The 20970-nt window shown below is 42.3% G+C and overlaps 1 protein-coding gene across 2 annotated transcripts in view; it reads left to right on the plus strand.

Annotated features, from left to right (window-relative positions):
* Window positions 1-62: 62 nt before the first annotated feature.
* The window catches only part of ZZEF1 (zinc finger ZZ-type and EF-hand domain containing 1), a 113694-nt gene continuing 92786 nt past the window's right edge, over window positions 63-20970 (plus strand). For both annotated transcript variants that reach the window (XM_059669038.1, XM_059669039.1), the window contains exons 1-3: window positions 63-555; window positions 16095-16239; window positions 19797-19991. In XM_059669038.1, the coding sequence (XP_059525021.1) occupies window positions 202-555; window positions 16095-16239; window positions 19797-19991 (694 nt within the window). In that variant the 5' untranslated portion in view covers window positions 63-201. The remainder of the gene's footprint in view (window positions 556-16094; window positions 16240-19796; window positions 19992-20970) is intronic.

The raw sequence follows: 20970 nt of genomic DNA on the forward strand, positions 1-20970 counted from the left end.
GTCGCACGACAGCGGGTCGAGTCCGCTTGACGGCGCCTTAGCGACAGCAGTCCTCGCTTGACGGCGAGGAAGCCGGAAGCCACCGCTGCCGCCGTCGTCCCCTCCCCGTCCCCGCCCGCCGGGTACTGTCTGAGGTTGACAGGTCGAGGCGGGGCGGCGGCGGCGGCGGCGACAGAGCCGGGTGCCCGAGACGGAGACCCCATGGGGAACGCTCCGAGTCACAGCAGTGAAGACGAAGCGGCAGCCGCCGGGGGCGAGGGCTGGGGCCCGCACCAGGACTGGGCCACGGACCCCGGCATGGCCCCCGGCCCAGGCCCTGCCGCCCCGGCGCTGCCGCCGGCCCCGGCGCTGCTGGAGCCGGCCCGGCTGCGAGAGGCGGCGGCTGCGCTGCGGCCCTCGCCGCCCTGCGAGTCCCTGGTGTCCAGGCACCACGGCGCGCTGCTGCGCTGGCTGGAGGAGCGGCTGGGCCGCGGCGAGGAGTCCGTCACCCTGGAGCAGTTCCGGGAGCTGCTGGAGGCTCGCGGCGCCGGCTGCTCGGGCGAGCAGTTCGAGGAGGTCAGGGCTGCCTGGGCCGGCGGGGCGGGGGGCCGGGCGGTCGCCCGCCAGGGCGAGAAGGGGTGGGCGGTGGCGTTGGAGGGGCCGGGGAGAGCCCGCAGCGTCCGGGAATGGCAGCAGGGGGGCGCCGGGACGTGCGTGGGGTGCTTCCAGGCTGTTCGCGACCAGAGGCGGCTACAAATTGCTTTAACTTTTCATAGAAATGTGGAAAGCCCAGACTAGACCTTGCTCTGAAAAACGGAACGAGACCAGATGTTGTAATGCAGACGTTTGTGCAGTTGCCGGGCGCTGGATCCACCGCTCCCTGGAGCTTTCTTATCGGGCTCCAGAATAGCTTGAGGGAAGGGAGGGTAGTGATCCAGGGAGTGCCGGCGACACCATTGTTTTTTTATTGGCCAGGGGGGTTGTACCGAGCACCGTTTGAATCCAGTGTGGGCGCCTAGCGAATGTGGGAGGAGGAGAACATAATTTGGAAGAACACATTCTAAAAGCCATTCTCATCAGGCAAAAAAACAGCTTTTCCAAGTACACATTTGATTTTAGACCTCTGAAGAACCATATTTTTAGACTAATTTAAACCTTCATCGAGCCTAAAACTTACAGGCAGATACCAGATTTCCCGTGGATACTTGTAATTATAGTTTTTGGCATAATTACCAATGTCACCTCTATTAAATTATTAACAGCCAGTCGATATGGCAACAAAATATTTTCCTTGGAAAGGACCTAAGGAATTATGTGTACTGAACACTTCATTTTAAAGTTAAGAAGAGAACTTGGATTGTTACTAAAAGAGATCTGACCCAGGGTCACCCAGTAAATCATTGGCAAAACTGAAGACTGCTACTCATATCTCGTGATTTTTGTTGGTCTTATCTCCATTACCTCCTTCTTGGGACTCTATTTTATTTAACTCCACAGTGTTATAACAAAAAGGTGCTTAATTTTTGAAATAAATAAGCCATGTAGGCTGTCAGTGAAGTAAGTGTGAGTACCTACAGCAGTAAATTGACAGCTACTTGTAATGCCATAAAAAAGTGATCCAGAGCCTTGTAAAATATTTTAAGAATGTTTTCCTGTACCTGGCCAGACTCAGATAATATGGTTTGTATGTGTTTTTTTTAAATATTTTCCTTTAAAAAAGACCTGTAAGTCATCCCAACTCTTGAAAATGTTGGTCAGATTAGTGAGTGAGGGTTTTCTTTTCTTTTTTTCAATTACAGGTAACATTCAATGTTATATTGTATTAGTTTCAGGTGTACAGCTAGTGGTTAGATAGTCTTATAGTTTACAAAGCATTTTGATATTTCAAGTATCTTCTTGGCACCATACGTAATTATTACAATGTTACTGACTATATTCCCTATGCTATTCTGTAACTACCAATTTGTACTTCTTAATCTCTTCACCTTTTTCACTCAGTCCTCCAACCCACCTTCCCTCTGGCAACCATCAGTCTGTTCTCTATCTGTGAGTCTGTTTCAGTTTTGTTTGTTCATTTATTCTGTTCTTTAGGCTTCACATATAAGTAATATTACATGGTGTTTGTCTTTCTCTAACTTATTTCACTTAGTATAATGCCCTCCAGGTACATCCACCCTGTCACAAATGGTAAGATTTCATTCTTTTTTATGGTCAAGGAATATTTCATTGTATATAGTATCACAGCTCTTTTATCCACTAGTCTATTGATGGGCACTTGGTTGCTACCATATCTTGACTATTATAAATAATGCTGCAGTTGAACATAGGGTTGCATGTATTCTTTCGAATTAGTATTTTGGATTTCTTTGGATGTATACCCAAAAGTGCAATTGCTGGATCATAAGGCAGTTTCATTTTTTTCTTTTTCTTTTTTGAAGGCAGTTTCATTTTTAATTTTTTTTCTTAAAATATATTTTTTTATTGATTTCATAGAGGAAGGGAGGGGGAGAGAGAGAGACATCAATGATGAGAATCATTGATCTGCTGCCTCCTGCACACCCCCTACTGGGGATTGAGCCCGCAACCTGAGCATGTGCTCTTGACCAGAATCAAACCTGGGACCCTTCAGTTTGCAGCCGATGTTCGATCTACTGAGCCAAACTGGCTAGGGCTCATTTTTAATTTTTTGAGGAACTTCTGTACTGTTTTCCATAGTGGCTGCACCAATCTGCATTCCCACCAATAGTGCACAAGGGTTCCCTTTTCTCCACATCCTTGCCAACACTTGTTATTTGTTGATTTATTGATGGTAGCCATTCTGACAGATGTGAAGAGATACCTCATAGTGGTTTCAATGTGCATTTCCCTGATGATTAGTGACATTGAGCATCTTTTCATATGTCTATTGGCCATCTGTCTGTCCTCTTTGGAGAAGTGTCTATTCAGGTCCTCTGCCCATTTCTTAATGGGGTTGTTTGTTTTGGTGTTGAGTTGTAGGAGTTCTTTATAAATTTTGGATATATATACATATCTATATATCTATATATCTATATATATGTATATATATTCCCTTATCAGATATATCATTGTTGAATATCTTCTCTGGTTCAGTAGGTTGTCTTTTTGTTTTGTTGCTGGTTTCCTGTATTGTGTGAAAACTTTTTAGTTTGATGTATTCCCATTTGCTTATTTTTTCTTTTGTTTCCCTTGTCTGAGGGAATACATTAGAAAAAAATATTGGTAAGAGAAAGGCGTGGGTTTACTTTTGAGCTCTCTACTTTGTTCTATTAATCTATGTGTCTGTTTTTATGCTAGTACCAGGATGTTTTGATTACTATAACCTTGTAATATAGTTTGACATCAGATAGCATGATACTTTCAACTTTGTTCTTCTTAAAATTGCTGTTCCATTTTTTTTCTTAAATTCCAAGAATATCCATAATTCTTTCCACTCTAGTCCTAGGTATATTATAAGAAAGTGAAAGTGTGCAAGAAAGAACTGTGTGGATCTGTTGAAGGAGTTGACACATTTCAGAATTATCCAAGAGAGAGAGTAGAGAAATAGTGTTTACATTGTGAGATTGTTAGACAGGAATAGAACTACAGGTGAAGTTTACAGGAGTCCTGTAATGTAAGGCCAGGAAGTACTCAGGGTGTGGTCCAGAAATTATGCAAGGACTATGACATTATTCATTTGTTTATTGAACAAATATTTGTTGGGCATATACTGAGTGCCAAACACCTGGATGACAGTGGGCAAAGCAGATATTTGTCCTTAAAGAGTATGTAATACTGAAAGAGATTCACATTAACCCAGCAATTATAGGCATGGTGAGGATTACCCAAGGGAAGGTGTAAGGGAAAGATAGCAAGAATATTTAACCTCATCTAGAGAGTCAAGGAAGACTTACCTGAGAGAGTAACATTTCAGCTCAGATTTGAAGGATGAAAGCAGACAGTACAGAAGGTGTTAGCAGTGTTCCAGACAGAGGGAATCACATGCATGACTCCAGAGTCCAGAGAATGGAGAATATGGCAGAATGGTATCATATATTAGGGTTAGGTAAAACTGCCTCAAGGGACAGAAAACCCAGTGCAACAGTGCTTTAAACAGTAAAGAAGCTTCTTATGTAAAAGTCCAGGTTTGGCAGTTTCACAGCTATTGGACCTGGCTCTATCCATCTTGTGCTGTCATCCTCCACCAGACACTTTCTACCTAGTGATCCAAATGACTCCTTCAGCTTTTAGTTTCCACATTCCAACCAGCAGGAAAGGGAAAGGGCCATACTTCTTCTCTTAAGGGCATGGCTCATATCCCATTGACCCAAATTCAGCCACATAGCTGCAAGGGAGGCTGGGAAAGATCCTTATTCCTTTCCCACATATTCAGCTAAAACTCAGAATTGAATTACTGAGGAAGAAAATAGGTATTGGGTTATAATAGCAGTCTTTTATTTATGTGGCTAGATCTGTGGTCGGCAAACTGCGGCTCACGAGCCACATGCGGCTCTTTGGTCCCTTGAGTGTGGCTCTTCCTAAGCCTTAGGAGTACCCTAATTAAGTTAATAATGTATCTACCTATATAGTTTAAGTTTAAAAAATTTGGCTCTCAAAAGAAATTTCAATCGTTGTACTGTTGATATTTGGCTCTGTTGACTAATGAGTTTGCCGACCACTGGGCTAGGTCATAGAATGCAGCAGGAGGAGAACAAGGTTAGAGAAGTAGGCAGGGACCAGATTGTGGGAGTTTTTTGCATCCTCGTTAAATAGGAGTTTAGAAACAGGGGAGTTTTAAATAAAGTGCCATGCTAGTTGTGGGTGCCTTGTGGGAGAACCAGAGTGGGGTCAGAGTGGACCCAAGCAGATCAGTTAGGAGGCGATTATGGCAGATTTGGGTGGGAGAGTTGGGGCCTAGGTTGTTACTACAATTTCATGACTCTCACTGGTTAGCACTGGTTATTTGAAGAGAGTGGTTCTGACTCAAAGTGAAGGCTTAGCCAAAGTTTAAACACTTAATGATTGGGTCCTGGCTGGGTGGCTCAGCCTGTTGGAGCGTCGTCTCCATACACTAAAAGGTTGCAGGTTCGATTCCCAATCAGAGCACACACTTAGGTTGCAGGTTCAATTTCTGGTCAGGGTGCATAGGGGAGGCAACTGATATTGATGTCTCTCTCTCTCTCCCTCTCCCTCCCTCCCTTCTCTTTCTACAAGCAATAAAACATAGCTTCCAGTGAGGATTAAAATTATTATTAATAATAATAATACCTAATGATTGGGATCATCTCATTGTGGTTGGTTGTCCTGTCTATAAATAAGGGAGTATTATATTAGTAATATAAAAATAAGTAAATATAAGCCATGCATTTGATTCTCTGCTTTAAAAACAAGTCTGTCTTTTGACTTGATTAAGTACACATTTCTGTGTCTTAGTTAATTCCGCAAGTAAGCTTATGAAAATGTATTGTGATATTCTAATAAAAGTTTAAAGATTTTTGTGAAATAATAAAATATCTTTTTAGTAGCAACTAAAATGATGAATTATTTCTCTTCATTCAATTTATAAGAGCTAGCACCATAGAGCAGGTTCTCATTGGTGTACATTATTTACTATTAAATAGCTAAAAGTTTCCAAGGTTTACATGTTGGTGTTTTTTCTTGGCTACCAGTTTGCATTGCTCTCCATGTCCACACAGCTGTCTTGCCTTCATGTTCCTGACCACAATTGCTTAAGGTGGTGTCCTAAAGGAGTTGCTGTATGGCCCAGAGTCTGAGATGTTATCATTTTATAGTACAACACACCTTTCTTTTCTCATGGTGGGTGTGGTCCATGGAGAAATACTCTGGTTTGCTCACAGGAAGCAATATTTAATTGACTTATATGTAGACGAGAAATAGAGTTAAAATTAAATTCTTATTTGACATCAGAGATTAGAGGTTAGATATTTGTGCTCTTAATATTATATGCTTCCAGAAAATCATGTAGAGCAGGAAAAAAGTGCTCAACACAGGCTGATAGCAGATGGCTTTAAGGTAGGAATTTAATATGAATAGGTCTTATTTTATTAATTTGTCATATTAGTTTTGGTGCTTACTTTGTGAAATTCATTGGATTGTAAACCCTGATGGAAGGACCATTTTTATTCATTTATTGTCTTAGCACAGTCCTGGTGCATAGCCAGCACTCAGTAAGTGTTTCCACCCATAGTGCCCTCAGTTTCATTTAAAAGATTGAATATGGTTCAGTCTTCATCTTCAAACTTGTATTTTATATTCAATCTGCAAACTTTTTTTTTCTTTATTGGTTAAGGTATTAAAAATGTGTCCTCATCCCCCCCATTAACTCCCATCTTCACCCCCCCCCCAGCCCCCACTCATGCTCTCATCCCCCTGTTGTCCATGTCCATTGGTTTGGCTTATACGCATGCATACAAGTCCTTTGGTTGACCTCTTCCCCTTACCCCCACTCTCCCCTACTTTCCCTCTGGGGATTAATAGTATGATCGCTGTTTCTCTGTCTTGGGTTCTATCCCTGTTCATCAGTCTATGTTGTTCTCTATATTCCACAAATGAGTGAGATCATGTGGTATTTGTCTTTCTCTGACTGGCTTATTTCACTTAGCCTAATGCTCTCCAGTTCCATCCATGCTGTTGCAAATGGCAAGAGTTCCTTCTTTTTTACAGCAGCGTAGTATTCCATTGTGTAGATGTACCAGTTTTTTAATCCACTCATCTGCTGATGGGCACTTAGGCTGTTTCCAAATCTTAGCTATGGTGAATTGTGCTGCTATGAACATAGGGGTGCATATATCCTTTCTGATTGGTGTTTCTGGCTTCTTGGGATATATTCCTAGAAGTGGGATCACTGGGTCAAATGGGAGTTCCATTTGTAGTTTTTTGAGGAAGCTCCATACTGTTCTTCACAGTGGCTTCACCAGTCTGCATTCCCACCAGCAGTGCAGAAGGGTTCCTTTTTCTCCACATCCTCTCCAGCACTTGTTTGTTGATTTGTTGATGATAGCCATTCTGACAGGTGTGAGATGATACCGCATTGTCGTTTTGATTTGCATCTCTCGGATGATTAGTGACTTTGAGCATGTTTTCATATGTCTCTTGGCTTTCTGTATGTCCTCTTTTGAAAAGTGTCTGTCTAGGTCCGTTGCCCATTTTTTGATTGGATTGTTTATCTTCCTTTTGTTAAGTTGTATGAGTTCCCTATAAATGTTGGAGATTAAACCCTTATCGGTGATAACATTGGCAAATATGTTCTCCCATGTAGTGGGTTTTCTTGTTGTTTTGTTGATGGTTTCCTTTGCTGTGCAAAAGCTTTTTATTTTGATGTAGTCCCATTTGTTTATTTTCTCTTTAGTTTCCATTGCTCTAGGACCATTATCAGAGAAGAAATTCCTTCGGCATATGTTCAGTCTGCAACCTTTTAATAAGATATTTCTTGCCCTGGCTGGTGTTGCTCAATGGTTGGAGTGTAGGCCCACAAACGGATGGGTTGCAGGTTCAGTCCCCCACCCCAGTCAGGGGGCGTGCAGGAGGCAACCAATCGATGTGTCTCTCTCTCCTCTCTCTCTCTCTCCACCCCACCCCCATTTCTCTCTCCCCCCTTTCCTCCTCCTCTCTCCCTCCCTCTCGCTTTCTCTTTCTCTCCCTCCCTTTCACTTTCTCTAAAAATCAATGGAAAAAATATTCTCAGGTGAGGATTAACAATAATAATAATAATAATAAAAAGAGGCCGGTTGTATAGCCCAGTGGTTGAGTGTCAACTTATGAACCAGGAGGTCACAGTTTGATTCCAGGTTATGGCACATGCCCGGTTGCAGGCTCGATCCCCAGTGTGGGGTGGGCAGGAGGCAGTCAGTTCAATGATCCTATCTCATCATTGGTGTTTCTCTCTCTCCCTCTCCCTTCCTCTCTGAAATCAATAAAAATATATTTTTAAAAAAGATATTTCTTGATGTTGGAGGAAACAGATATTAGTGAAAAATTTAAAAGGCTCTTAGTCACTATTGGGTTTAGAGGAAATTTGGAGAACAATACTATTTTGGTGTTACCATGTTGGAAGTATTAATCAACTAATTTAAAATGGCTCTGAGCCCCCAGAACCATGCAAATATAATACAGTTGTAATTCTCTACCCCTTCAAGACACAGAGTGTGAGAGACATGTATATGTACCATAAAGATGAAGCAGGCTACAAGCATGGCTTATTCTCAGCTCGCAGCCCCGGGGGCTCCCCACTTCCTGAGGGATCCTCTGAATGAGAGCGAGCCCACAGGCTGGCCTATTCCTCTGTCTGACCTCATCTATCTCTGTCTCCTGCCCAAGTCCGGTGCTCCAGCCAGTGGGATACCTTCCTTGTCCTGTGTGTGGACCTTCCTTTTCTTAGTTCTTCAAGATTCCCTGTCTTGGCACTGTCACCTGACCAGGACCGAGCCTTTCTTGTGGCGGGATTCAGATGGCTTCTGTATAATGGTGTTTCCAGCCCACCCTTTAGGCTTTTTGTTTTCTCCTCTGTGCAGGTCACTTGGCACTTAGAGCACACTGTCTGGTTGTCTGGTCCTGTTCTGCAGCGAGGCTGTGAGTGCCCCCTAGCCAGGAGCCTGTAATATCCAATACACAGGAAGTCTTCAGTGAGTGATGGCCATTACGGGTGATGCGGCAGTTTAGAAGAGAAAGATCTTGGGTGATTTTGGCTCTGAGTGCTTTGCTGTGAGGAGGAGGATGGTATTGGCTTCTTCTTCTTTTTTTTAAAAAATATATTTTATTGATTTTTTACAGAGAGGAAGGGAGAGAGATAGAGAGCCAGAAACATCGATAAGAGAGAAACATCGATCAGCTGCCTCCTGCACATCTCCCACTGGGGATGTGCCCACAACCCAGGTACATGCCCCTGACCGGAATCGAACCTGGGACCTTCCAGTCCGCAGGCCGACGCTCCATCCACTGAGCCAAACCAGTTTCGGCGGTATTGGCTTCTTGTGGAGCAATTCATGATCCAAGAGAGCTGTGGAGGAAAGGTCATATCTCTTTTGCCTTTATGTGATTTCCAAAATGCCACTTCATCATGCGCTGTCTTCCTTTAGAAACTTCAGTGTCAAATGTTGGTCTAACATTTAAATCTTTCCATGCTTATCTCCCAGTACTCTTTAAGCATCTAGGTCCATTCACTGCTTCTCATACACGTGGGCATTTTGTCCTTTGTTCTCTTTCTCTTCCCTTTTGTGCATCCTAAGCCCTTTCCACTTTCAAGCACTATAGGGAAGCCCTGGCCGAATAGCTCAGTTGGTTAGACATCATCCCTATGTACTAAGGTTGTGGGTTTGATCCTGGTCAGCAAACATACAAGAATCAACCAATGAATGCATAGATAAGTGGAACAACAAAATCAATGTCACTCTCTGTGTGTCTCTGTCTCTGTCTCTCTCTTTCTCTCTCAAATAAATTAGCTCTAGCTGGTTTGGCTCAGTGGATAGAACATTGGCCTGCGTACTGAAGAGTCCTGGGTTCGATTCCGGTCAAGGGCACATGCCTGGGTTGCAGGCTTGATCCCCAGTAGGAGGCGTGCAGCAAGCAGCCAATCAATGATTCTCTCTCATCATTGATGTTTCTAGCTCTCTCTACCTCCCTCTTCCTCTCTGAAATAAATAAAAATATATTTTAAAAACCTATATAATAAAAGGGTAATATGCAAATTGACCTTAACAGCAGAACAACTTGGAATGACTGGTCACTATGACACACACTGACCACCAGAGGGCAGACGCTCAATGCAGGAGCTGCCCCCTAGTGGTCAGTACGCTCCCACAGGGGGAGCTCTGCTCAGCCACAAGCCAGGCTGATGGCTGCCAGTACAGCAGTGGTGGTGGGAGCCTCTCCCGCCTCCTCAGCAGTGCTAAGGATGTCCGACTGCAGCTTAGGCCTGCTCCCTGCTGGCAAGTGGACATCCCCCGAGGGCTGCCAGGCTGCCAGAGGGATGTCTGACTACCAGCTTAGGCCCAATCCCCCAGGGAGCGGGCCGAAGCCAGCAGGTGGTCATCCCCCAAGGGGTCCCAGACTGGGAGAGGGCACAGGCTGGGCTGAGGGCTCCCCCCCCTCTCCCCAGTGCACAAATTTTTGTGCACCAGGTCTCTAGTAAATAAATAAGCAAACAAACAAATAAGCTAAAACAATGTTTTTAAAAAAGGACCACAGAGAAGCATTTAATAGTAGAATGGAGTTTGAGAAAGGCTTCACCAAACCAAAGCTTGAGAGGCTGGAAGAATTTTCCAGACAAAGGAAGAAAGGTACAGCATGTGCTGTACCTTCTTAGGTGAGAGAGAACATGGTAGATCTGGAGGATGATACTTGTTTGGCACCTAATCTAGAGTCTGAGTTGGCTAGGACCTTAGTAACCATTGCATGCAACCTGTCTCCCTTCCCCCATAAAGGGATTCCCTTCTGTAATATCCTGGACACCTGTAGTTAGCCTATTAATGGTATCAGCGAGTTTGCTGCTTTGTAAGTCTACCTATTCTACTGCTCTTTAGACTGAGCTTGAGAATCGGGCCCTGGAGTCAACCTGCCTGTGGACAGATCCACCCTCAAGCCATGTGACCTTGATTGACTTACATGACCACTTCATGTTCCAGTTGCTTCACACATAAAACGAGTATAATAATACTATCTACCTTACCTAGTTGATGTGAGGATTATGAATTAGTTCATGTGAAGCACCTAGAACAGTGCCTGGCACATGCTTAATGCTCAATAAATGTTGCTGTTAGTAGTGTTATTTTTCTCTGTTTTTGTTTTACACTAGATTGTTTACTCCTTCTATGTGAGAGTCCTTTTACTATTTCACTTAGACATGGGATGTGAGACAGATGAGTGACCTAGGCCTTATATGGATAGTGGTCCTCTCAGTCAATAAGTAGCAGAACTGGGACCAGATCTAGGTCTTTGGACTTCTGATGGAGCGTGTTTCTCCCAAGTTGAACTAGCGTGCAGCCTATGCCCACTGCATTGCATTCTGCTGGTCTGGGCACACATTTCTGGTCTGTGATGATTTTGGCACATTCTCATGTATGTACCATGGTCTTGATCTCAGTAATGGTCAAGGAGGTTCAATAGGAATGGCCTATGTCCTGTCTCATGCTGCCCTCAGACCAAAGCAAATGGATGCAAATCTGCAGTCAGCCAGCCCACTCTTCCATCTCTTCTCTACAGAGCAATAACGGCCTTCTATCTAGATTGTAACAACAGCTCCATGCGGTTTACTAGGCATAGTCTTCTTTGCTAAGCCTTTGGATCCTGACGATAAGCCATGAAGAAAGGTTGGGTGGAAAGAGGAATTGAGATTTAGAGAGGCCCAGAGTCTTGTCCCATGTCTCAGAGTAAGCAGTAAATCTTCCTTTTAGTCTGACTGTGTTTATATTCTTTATGAGTTTTTAGGTTTAGGTTATATCCATTTTATTCCCACTGTAGACTATGAGACTTTAGTTGTCTTTCACCTTCCTGTCCTTGTCCATACCTGCCCATCTCTTGTCCTCCCTTGTTTCAATTTTTTTAGATCACTCTTGATATGTTCATTATTATAGAAATTTTATTCATAGCTTGGCCATGTACTATTCCATGGTTACGTTTCCTTTATTACACATTTTCTTTGGAGTTAACCATTAAATTGGTACTTTTCTTTTACTTAATATTTTTGTCTTTTACCATTAATTTAACCCCAGATTTTCTAAATCTCTTCTCACACAAACATTCAATATGTTCAGTTACATGGGTATTCTATCAGTTCATGTTCTCAAAGCCTGTTTCCTAGTGCCTTCTGATCTGCTTCAATCTACTGGTAAACTTGGTATTCTCTAGGTCTTCTGTGCAGGTAGCATCTTAGAATCTCCATTATCTGGGGATTCATTTTCTCTTGGTCGGATCCCATTCTTCCTCTTTCTGGGTGTATTCCTTCAAATGGCCCCATCCTTGTCTAGTGGCTTTCTAAACAAGGGAGTGTTAAGTAGTTCTTTTTTGTGTAGGAATGTTTTTATTCTCTTGCACAGTTGATGGTATTGGGCTGAGTGTGACTTCTGGGTTAGGAAAGTCCCTGAGAATGTTGAAGGTCCTGCTCCCCTTGCCTTCTGGCTTCCAGTGTAACTGCTGAATCAGTCCCATTCTGATTCTTAGCCTTTTACTTGGAACTGCATCTTCTCCTGAACGTAGGGACTTCTCTTTCCTCTCAGTGTTGTGGAATTTCATTATGATGTGCTTTAATCCATTTTGCAGGGGACTCAGCCTCTTTAGTCTCAGAACTCTTGTCCCTTGTATGGGGAAATTATCTTGAACCATAACAATTGTGATTTCCTCCTCTCTGTTTTCTGTGTACCCTTTTTCTGGAGCTCATTATTTGGATGTTAGATGTCCTGGATTGATTTTTCTTCTTTTCTTTTTCAGTTTCCATCATTTTGTCTTTTTTATCTACTTTTGGGGCACTTTAGTTAACTCTGTCTTCCAGCCTAATAAGGATTATCTTCCAAAATCTGTCAATATTTTTATTTTGCCTTGATATTTTAATTTTCAAGAGCTTTAAAAATTTTTCTGAATAGCCTGTTTTTAATATTAGTATTTTGTTATTTCATGGTTGTAATGTCCTTTTTTATTAGTGGTTGTGGTGGCTACACAGAATATACTAAAACTCACTGTATTAAACCTCAATAAAGCTGGCATTAAAAATATCTTTTAAAATATTTCTCTGAAGATATTGATAGTCCTTTTCTTCTCCTTGAATAGTCCTTTCTTTCTCCAAGTTGTTTTTTTCTGTTTCATATTAATCATTTCCTCAAATGTCTAGTGGTCCTGGGCTGTCTGTTCATTTAAAAGTGGGGGACTAAAGGTACCCCACGCTCCTCTCAGAGTGGCACAAACAGAGCCACTCTGCTCCACTGCGGGATTGCCCCTCCACCATCCGAGGAGTTCACTGCAACCTACACACATGCAGAACACCTACGTGGACTCACCCCTGGTTTCTGATGGAAAAATGGATGGATGGTGCCCCTAAGGAGCCTGACAGGTTCATAGGCCAGACGAGGGGTAGGTAATCTGCTGTTTGCAAGCTTGTTCTCTGAGGATTTTAAGAGTTTATTTGAGCTAAAATGACAACATATGCCAGAGAGCAAGATCTCAAATGAACCTCCCCAAATACCTATTTTAAAATGCAGAAACCTGGCAGACAGTATCTTAACCAAGTCATTAAAAGTAACTTCAATGGTAATGGAAAAAAATCAGCTCCTGATACTATGTACCAAGAAGATCACAGGGTCACTTCTGTGGTAGTCCTGCTAAGAATGCATAACCTGAATCTAATCATGAGGAAGCATCACACAGCCCAAGTTGAGAAATGCTCTACAAAACAACTGGCCTGTAACTCTCTTCCTTTTGGTGTGTAGCTTCCAAACTAACTCAGGGTCCTTGATTTGGTCTAATCAGAAAAGAATAGGATATCTTCTATCCTTTAGAACATTATACCTAGACTAGAGGCCCGGTGCATGACATTCGTGCACTGGGGGATGTGGGTCCCTCGGCCCGACCTGCACCCTCTCCAATCTGGGAGCCCTAAGGGGAGCCCTCTCCAATCCAGGAGTCTGTCTTTGCAGTCATATGAGCGAATTGTCTGAGACCCCAACTCAGTTTGGTTGGTTGCTCACAGAATAATAGAGGCATTTTTTTTCTTTGCTTCATTGGTGGAGATTTCCTGGAACTTTTAGGATATCTTCCCTTCAATTTTTTCTAGACACTCTGATTTTACTTATGTCTCTCACCTTTGCTTTCCCTCCATCCCCCACCGCAACAGTAACTTGCTCCAGGCTCACTTTGTTCTAGTGTCTAGGACAGTGATGGCGAACCTATGACACGTGTGTCAGAGGTGACACGCAAACTCATTTTTTTGGTTGATTTTTCTTTGTTAAACGGCATTTAAATATATAAAATAAATATCAAAAATATAAGTCTTTGTTTTACTATGGTTGCAAATATCAAAAAATTGCTATATGTGACATAGCACCAGAGTTAAGTTAGGGTTTTTCAAAATGCTGACACGCCGAGCTCAAAAGGTTCGCCATCACTGGTCTAGGAGATCCGTCTGCCACCAGAACTACGATTCCCAGCATTCCTGGTGCTCTTCGTGCTTTGGGCTTCCGCTTCCAGTCCTGGGGCTGCCACCAGAACTACTATTCCCAGAATTCCTGGTGCTCCCCACGCTCTTGGTTTTCCCTTCCTGCTCTGTCTCTGTCCCACGGCCTCCCACTCTGCCAGGTCCTCCAAGCCGCCAGCTCTTCCTCTCTGCTCTCCGTCTGGCGGCTTGGGGAGCCAAGTTCCCCAAACCCCTCCAGTCTCCACCAGCTCTCCTGCTCTGCTCTCTGTGCATGCAAATTAACCTTCCATCTTTGTCAGGTTAATTTGCATACCCACGCCTGATGGGCTGGTGAGTGTAGCGGAGGGATGGTCAATTTACATGTTTCTCTTTTATTATATAGGATTAGTAAAGTCTTTAGCCCTACTAACTTTTTGGATAATCTTGTCACCTTGAGTAGAGGCAAAAAGAATGCCGAGAACCTTCTCACATGTTGCTTCCAATCTCTGTCCCCCATCCTGCATTTATGTCCTTGGTTTTTGGACCCCAATTCAAGGGGTTGTACATGTCCCTATTACACATTGCATTGTTCAGAGGTCTGTGATGGAATAGGGGTATTTGTATTAGTTTGAAACCTCAGTAGGACATTTTCGTATTTCATGAAGGAGAAAAATAAAGAAAAGGAGCAGGAGTTTTAAGGAAGAGAGGGGATTGCTTAGAAAAGAGGGTAGGAGACTCCTGAAGTATTTCCTGGTGAGGGATGTCTGTGAGTGAGTGTATGAGCAGAAGGAAAGAAGCCACTGATGAGGGAGGACTTGAGATCTGGGAATAGGGGCAGTTACCAAATGAGGAAAGTCTTATAGGATATAAGAGGGAATGGGGTCAGAAGCAGTGGAGGGGGTAACATTGTAGACTAGACAGGAGAAGGGAAACACTTGCAATGCTGCTGTGCTTTCACTATTGGCTCTATTCACCTGTTACTTAATCCAGGCAGCAGCCTGTGAGTTTGGTGATATTTCAGATCAGGAAGCTGAGGCTTATGGAGGTAAAGAAATATGTATAAAGTCACATAGCCAGGTAGTGACAGAGCAGGATTCAAACCAAATCCCATGCTGTACACAGTTCCTCAGATGGCCCTAACATGGGTAAAGAGCAAGTTAGATTATGGCTAAAGGTCAGTGAAAACAGGACTGTGAAGTAGATATGTCAGAAGAGTGTTTAAAACGAAAGGTCCTTGCCCTAACTGGTTTGGCTCAGTGGATACAGCGTCGGCCTGCGGACTGCAAGGTCCCAGGTTCGATTCCAGTCAAGGGCAGGTACCTTGGTTGTGGGCACATCTCCAGTAGGAGGTGTGCAGGAGGCAGCTGGTCAATGTTTCTCTCCCATCAATGTTTCTAACTCTATCCCTCTTCCTTCCTCTCTGTAGAAAATCAATAAAATATATTTTAAAAAATAAGAAAATAAAAAAAATAAAAGCAAAGGCCCAGCTTAGCTGAGGTGTTACTCTAAGCCAATTCTTTCTCATTCTAGCTTTGTATTTAGCACTTTGTAACCAGGTGAAAAATTTTGTATTGGTTGCTTTCTTCTGAAATTATTTGGGAGTACTCTCTTGAAATAGAGATGAGATGATAAAATTGTATATACATGTAGTAATACTTATATACATATATCTGCAAAACATAGTGAATTACTGCTTGAATTTATTTGTTCTTTGAATGACATATATGGAATTGCCCCACAACAACAACAACAAAAATGATTGGCCTTAAGAATTGTAGGCCCTATCGGGTAGTTCAGTTAGTTAGAACATCGTCTCGAAATACCAAGACTATGGGTTCAATCTCTGGTCAGGGAACATATAAGAAGCAACCAATGAATGCATAAATAAGTGGAACAACAAATTGATGTTTCTCAAATCAATAAAAATTTTTTAAAAATTTGTTTAAATTTCTTTTTCTTTTCAAAATTTGGAGCTTGATTTTCTTGCATCTCTTTTTTGTAGGCCTTTGCCCAGTTTGATGCTGAAGGTGATGGGACAGTTGATGCTGAGAGCATGTTGGAGGCCCTCAAGAATTCCAGTGGAGCTAATCTTCAGGGGGAGCTGAGTCACATCATCAGACAACTTCAAGCTTGTTCTCTTGTTCCAGGTATAAGGCCTTCATCTGAGTGCCTAATGCTAAAGGGCACTCTCTCTGAGCCAAAATGAACTTTGCAGTATTATGGGTTGTAATTAGGCTAGCTTGTGGGCACTGTGACATAAAGGTACTTCATAAGGCATATGATCTGAACTACTTCTGTTCAATGTAATCATTTCTTTTGTCCCCCAATACAGTGATGGTTGAGCAGTTCTACCATTTTTATGAACCTCTGTCATGAGACTACCGCTCTTAGTGGGTCTCTTTATTTCACTCCGTTGAAGCCTTTCCTGCCCCCTATTGTACTTTCTCCTAGCATCCTGCATTTCTTTTTTGCAACATAGTAGCATTGTGATTAGCTAAGTAATTACTTATTTGTTAAATGCCTATCTTCACTCTTATACTGTGAGCTCTGTGAGGGTAGGGACCTTTTATTTCTGCTGTGTCCTCACATTTAGTACATAATTTGGCACATGGTAGGCACTCAGTGTTTTTTTTTTAGAAAGCTTTCACCCTGAACTTTAAGTAAGAATAAAAATAGCTTGAAATTAAGCAATATTTTTTCTACATTGCACATATGGAAAAACTTTGGTTTCGTATGGTTTCTTTTGGGGGGCTCAGAAGACAGAATCATCATAATAAAATAACCTTTTTTCCCCCAGTGAGAAAACAAATTTGAAAGGGGGAAAAAAAAACTTTACACACCATCTTTTTAGGCTCTGATTATCTTCCTAAGAAGTTTTCCTGCTTTGTGCCCTTGGCGTCATAATACTTAGTATAGAGCCAAGCTAGGGCAGCAACGGAGGAAGATTTGATAGATACATAATTGTAAATTTGATTGCCCTTGACCTCTGGCTTACTGCTGCTGATGTATTAAGCAAGGGAAGGGTGGTTTCTGTATTCCACCGAAGAATGCATATTTCCATTCTTCCTTAAATTGTCTTTAATTATATAATTTTTATAAAATTTAATTGTATAATTTTTATAGGAAGCCTTACATATTAACTTTTTCCTACTCTCATGGCAATTAAAATTATGTTTTGAGTTATATTTAGCTACCTTATATCTTGGCATTTACATATTACTCACACGTTTGCGTAACTAGCTTGTGACAGCACCAGGAACTTCATTTGAACACCCCAAAGAGATATTTTGGGAGGAGAGGGAAGGAAGGGGAGACCAGGGAACCCACCAACAGATGACACTTTGTGTACTTTGCTCTAAGGTGACTGTGGGGAGATTAGGTTAGAAAAATTGGGGCTCCAGATCCAAGGCTTAGGACTTTCTACTCACAATGTTCTGTCAGTACCCAACTTAAAAGAATTGTTTTATCACAATCTTGGACAAACCTTAGTAAGCTGAGTCACCTCTTTGGTAGGATTTCAGTTTCCTAGTCTCTTTTTCAAATCCAGACTGAAACTTGTTCCTTTTGTATCTCATTGTACTGGTGCTTAGATTTTTTTTTTTTAAATATGTTTTGCCCTAACTGGTTTGGCTCAGTGGATAGAGCATTGGCCTGCGGACTGAAGGGTCCCAGGTTCGATTCTGGTCAAGGGCATATGCCGTACCTTGGTTGCAGGCACATCCCTAGTAGGGGGTGTGCAGGAGGCAGCTGATCGATGTTTCTAGCTCTCTATCCCTCTCTCTTCCTCTCTGTAAAAAATCAATAAAATATATTTAAAAAATATGTTTTTATTGGTTTTCAGTCAAAGAGGAAGGGAGAGGGGGAGAGAGAAACATCAATTGGCTTCCTCCCACATGCCCCCTACTAGGGATCGAGCCTGCAAGCAGGACATGTGCCCTGACCTGGAATCCAACAGGGCCTCTCGGTGCACAGGACGATGCTCAACTAACTGAGCCACACCAGCCAGGGGAGTGCTTAGAATTTAAACGAGAAACAGCACCTTTACTGAATCGATCGCTTGTTCCAACATATGAAAAAATATTTCTCATTACAAGAATCAGTCTGTTTTTTCTCATGGGTTCTGGGAAATCAGTGCGGCATCAGCAGGGTCATAATGTGAGGTTTGGGCATGACTGTGGGAATCTGCTAAGGAAAGGAAACTGTAAAAGGAGGGCAAGGGGTGGCATGGACTCTGAGTCTTGCTTGGGAGGTCAAACCAGTGTCTTCAGGGTTGTGTAGGGGCATAATCAAAATGAGCTGCTTCAAGTGCAGAATTTCTCCTCAGCCTCATGTTTCATCCACTCTAACATATCTGTTTGTTTTACACTTAAAAACAATTTCTCCTACAGGCTTCTGGAGTTTTGCTCTGGGTGCTGCTTACCTGGTGTGTTTAGTTTGTGGAAGCTCATTAAGTGATACAATTATAGGTACTTTTTGCTATGTATGTTATAATTTACTAGAAAATAAAAAATGAAAAGAAAACCCCTCAGATCTACAAGTGTATCTGAGCTCCAGGCAAAGCTGTCATGTTTATCGTCTCTTCACTTGGCCCTAACATTCTTTTGGTTTCTGGGCACCTCAGTTCAAGGCATCTTATTGTAGGTTATGGGGAATCAAGAAAGGCCTTTAAACAGGAGTAGACATGGTCTGTTTTGTGTTTTTATATGATTACTTGGGTTAATGTCAGACAAAGGGTGGTGAGGAGAGCTATTAGAAAATCTGGGCAGGTGTATGAACGGGAGATGTTGAGGTCAGAGCCTGTACAGTGGCCAGAGGGAAGGACAGATGGTGGAGTGTCCAGAGGAGTCACATGGGAAAGAGAAACTGTAATGGTGGAAGGAGCACTGGAGACAGTGTAAAGGGGTATTCCCAGTGCTGCCCTTTTTTGTTGTCTTGGTGTCACCTGAACCTCGTTGTCCTCAGTTGCATAACAAGGATACCAGTGATTTTGGTGCCCTCCTGTCCCTCCCCCAACCTCACTGTGAGGACCGAGTGAGATAATGTGTGTGGAAGTACCTGATAAACTATAAAATACCATCAGAAATTGTGGTCAGAGTAGTGGTTGTATTATTACCATTGTCTTATTTAGCTTAGTATTAAAGCTGTTATGCTTTTGCTTGCTAATGCAGTAAGCTATTCCTGGCCCATATTCTATATGCAAAACTTTTAAAAATTTCTAGTTATTATTTAACTACTTATAATTTTTTGAAGTTTGGGTTGAAACAAATAATCATTATTCTTCTAAAATTCTATTAAACTCAAATGAAATTAATTCTTAAATTGAGATTACCATTGGTTTATTTCTTAAAAAACTTGCTCAGATTTTTAAATGATTAAAGTTGAAAATATCAGTGAATTTTGTTGTTGTTAATCCTTACCTGAGGATATTCTTTCCACTAATTTTTAGAGAGACTGGAAGAGAGGGAGAGAGGAAGGGAGAGGGAAACATCAATGGGAGAGATACACAACAATTGGTTGCCTCCTGCATGTGCCTTAGTGCGGGGATGGAACCTGCAACTCGGGTAAGCCACACCTGCAAGGGCTCAATGAAGATTCTTAATGGCTGCTTTTAATTCAGCCATTTTAGATAGGCCACCAGGCAGGGGATGTAGAAACTATTGTGGTGGGTTCCTGAAAACACTAAAGATGGATTTTGTTTGTTTAGGTTTCATAGACATTTTTTCGGAGTCCAAGGAAGGCCTGGGCGTTCACTCGTCAATGATCCTGCGCTTTTTGCATCGCAATCGGCTCTCTAGTATGGTCATCCCCTACCCCATGTTGGACCACTGCAATAACATGTGCACCATGAGGGCTTCTGTTCTGAAGGAGTCTCTGGATGAACTGGTACAAAAAGAAAAAGGTACATGTGTGTGTGAATGGGGTGTCCTGAAAATTCTATCTTTCTTTCAAATGTAGTATTTAGTAACAGATGAGCCACCCCTTCTCCCTGCCGTTATTTGTTAAAATGTCATAGTGACCAGTTTGTCACATAAGAATGTCATCTGCTCACTCTTTCTTCCTTTTCCCTCCCCTTCTCCTTCCCTCTTTTCCCTTCCTCCCTTCCTCCCTCCTTCCCTCCCTCCCTCCTTCCTTCTTTCCTTCCTTCCTTTTTAACACACTGGTTTCTTATCATTCAGGCATCTGCTCAAATGGGACTTCATGGAGCCCTTTCCTCATCTTCTGGTCACTATTACTTTTGCAGGTCTAGTGGTCTGAATGGCACTTAACATCATCTGAAGTTTTAGCATTATTATTTACTTGCAGTTTGTCTTGTTCACTTCATTACCCATGGCACCTGGAACTGTGCTTGCCACTTAATTGCTACTCTAGGAGTAGCTGTTGAATAAATGAGGGAAGCCACTATAGGCTCACTTAGTGATGGCAACAAAAGTTGATAATGTGAATAGACAGGTCTGTGGAACTTGATAGAGTTCAGTACATGTGGGAATGTAGTACCAGATATACTAGTAGTCAGTATTACAGATCAGGTGGCAAGATGAATGACTCAACATGTGGGGTTAGGACAACTGGTTAGCTACTAGAGAAAAAATAAAACTAGAATCTTAACATATTTTATTCACTAAATTTCAGATGGATCAAAAAATTCAACTAAAAAGAAAACTAAAAAGAGTATTAGAAGGAAATAGTTCCAATTTATAAAAACCCTGACATGGAAAACCCTTTCTAAGCAGTGCAGGAAACTCAGAAACTACAAAATAAAAGATTAATAAATTAGACTAAATGCAAATTTAAACTTCTGTATGGCAAAAAATGTAAGCAGAGTGAAAAGACAAATGACATTCTAGGGCACAAGAATATTATGATGGGATGGGGGTGGG

The sequence above is a fragment of the Myotis daubentonii genome, chromosome 16 (genome assembly GCF_963259705.1).
Source record: "Myotis daubentonii chromosome 16, mMyoDau2.1, whole genome shotgun sequence".
NCBI lineage: Eukaryota > Metazoa > Chordata > Mammalia > Chiroptera > Vespertilionidae > Myotis > Myotis daubentonii.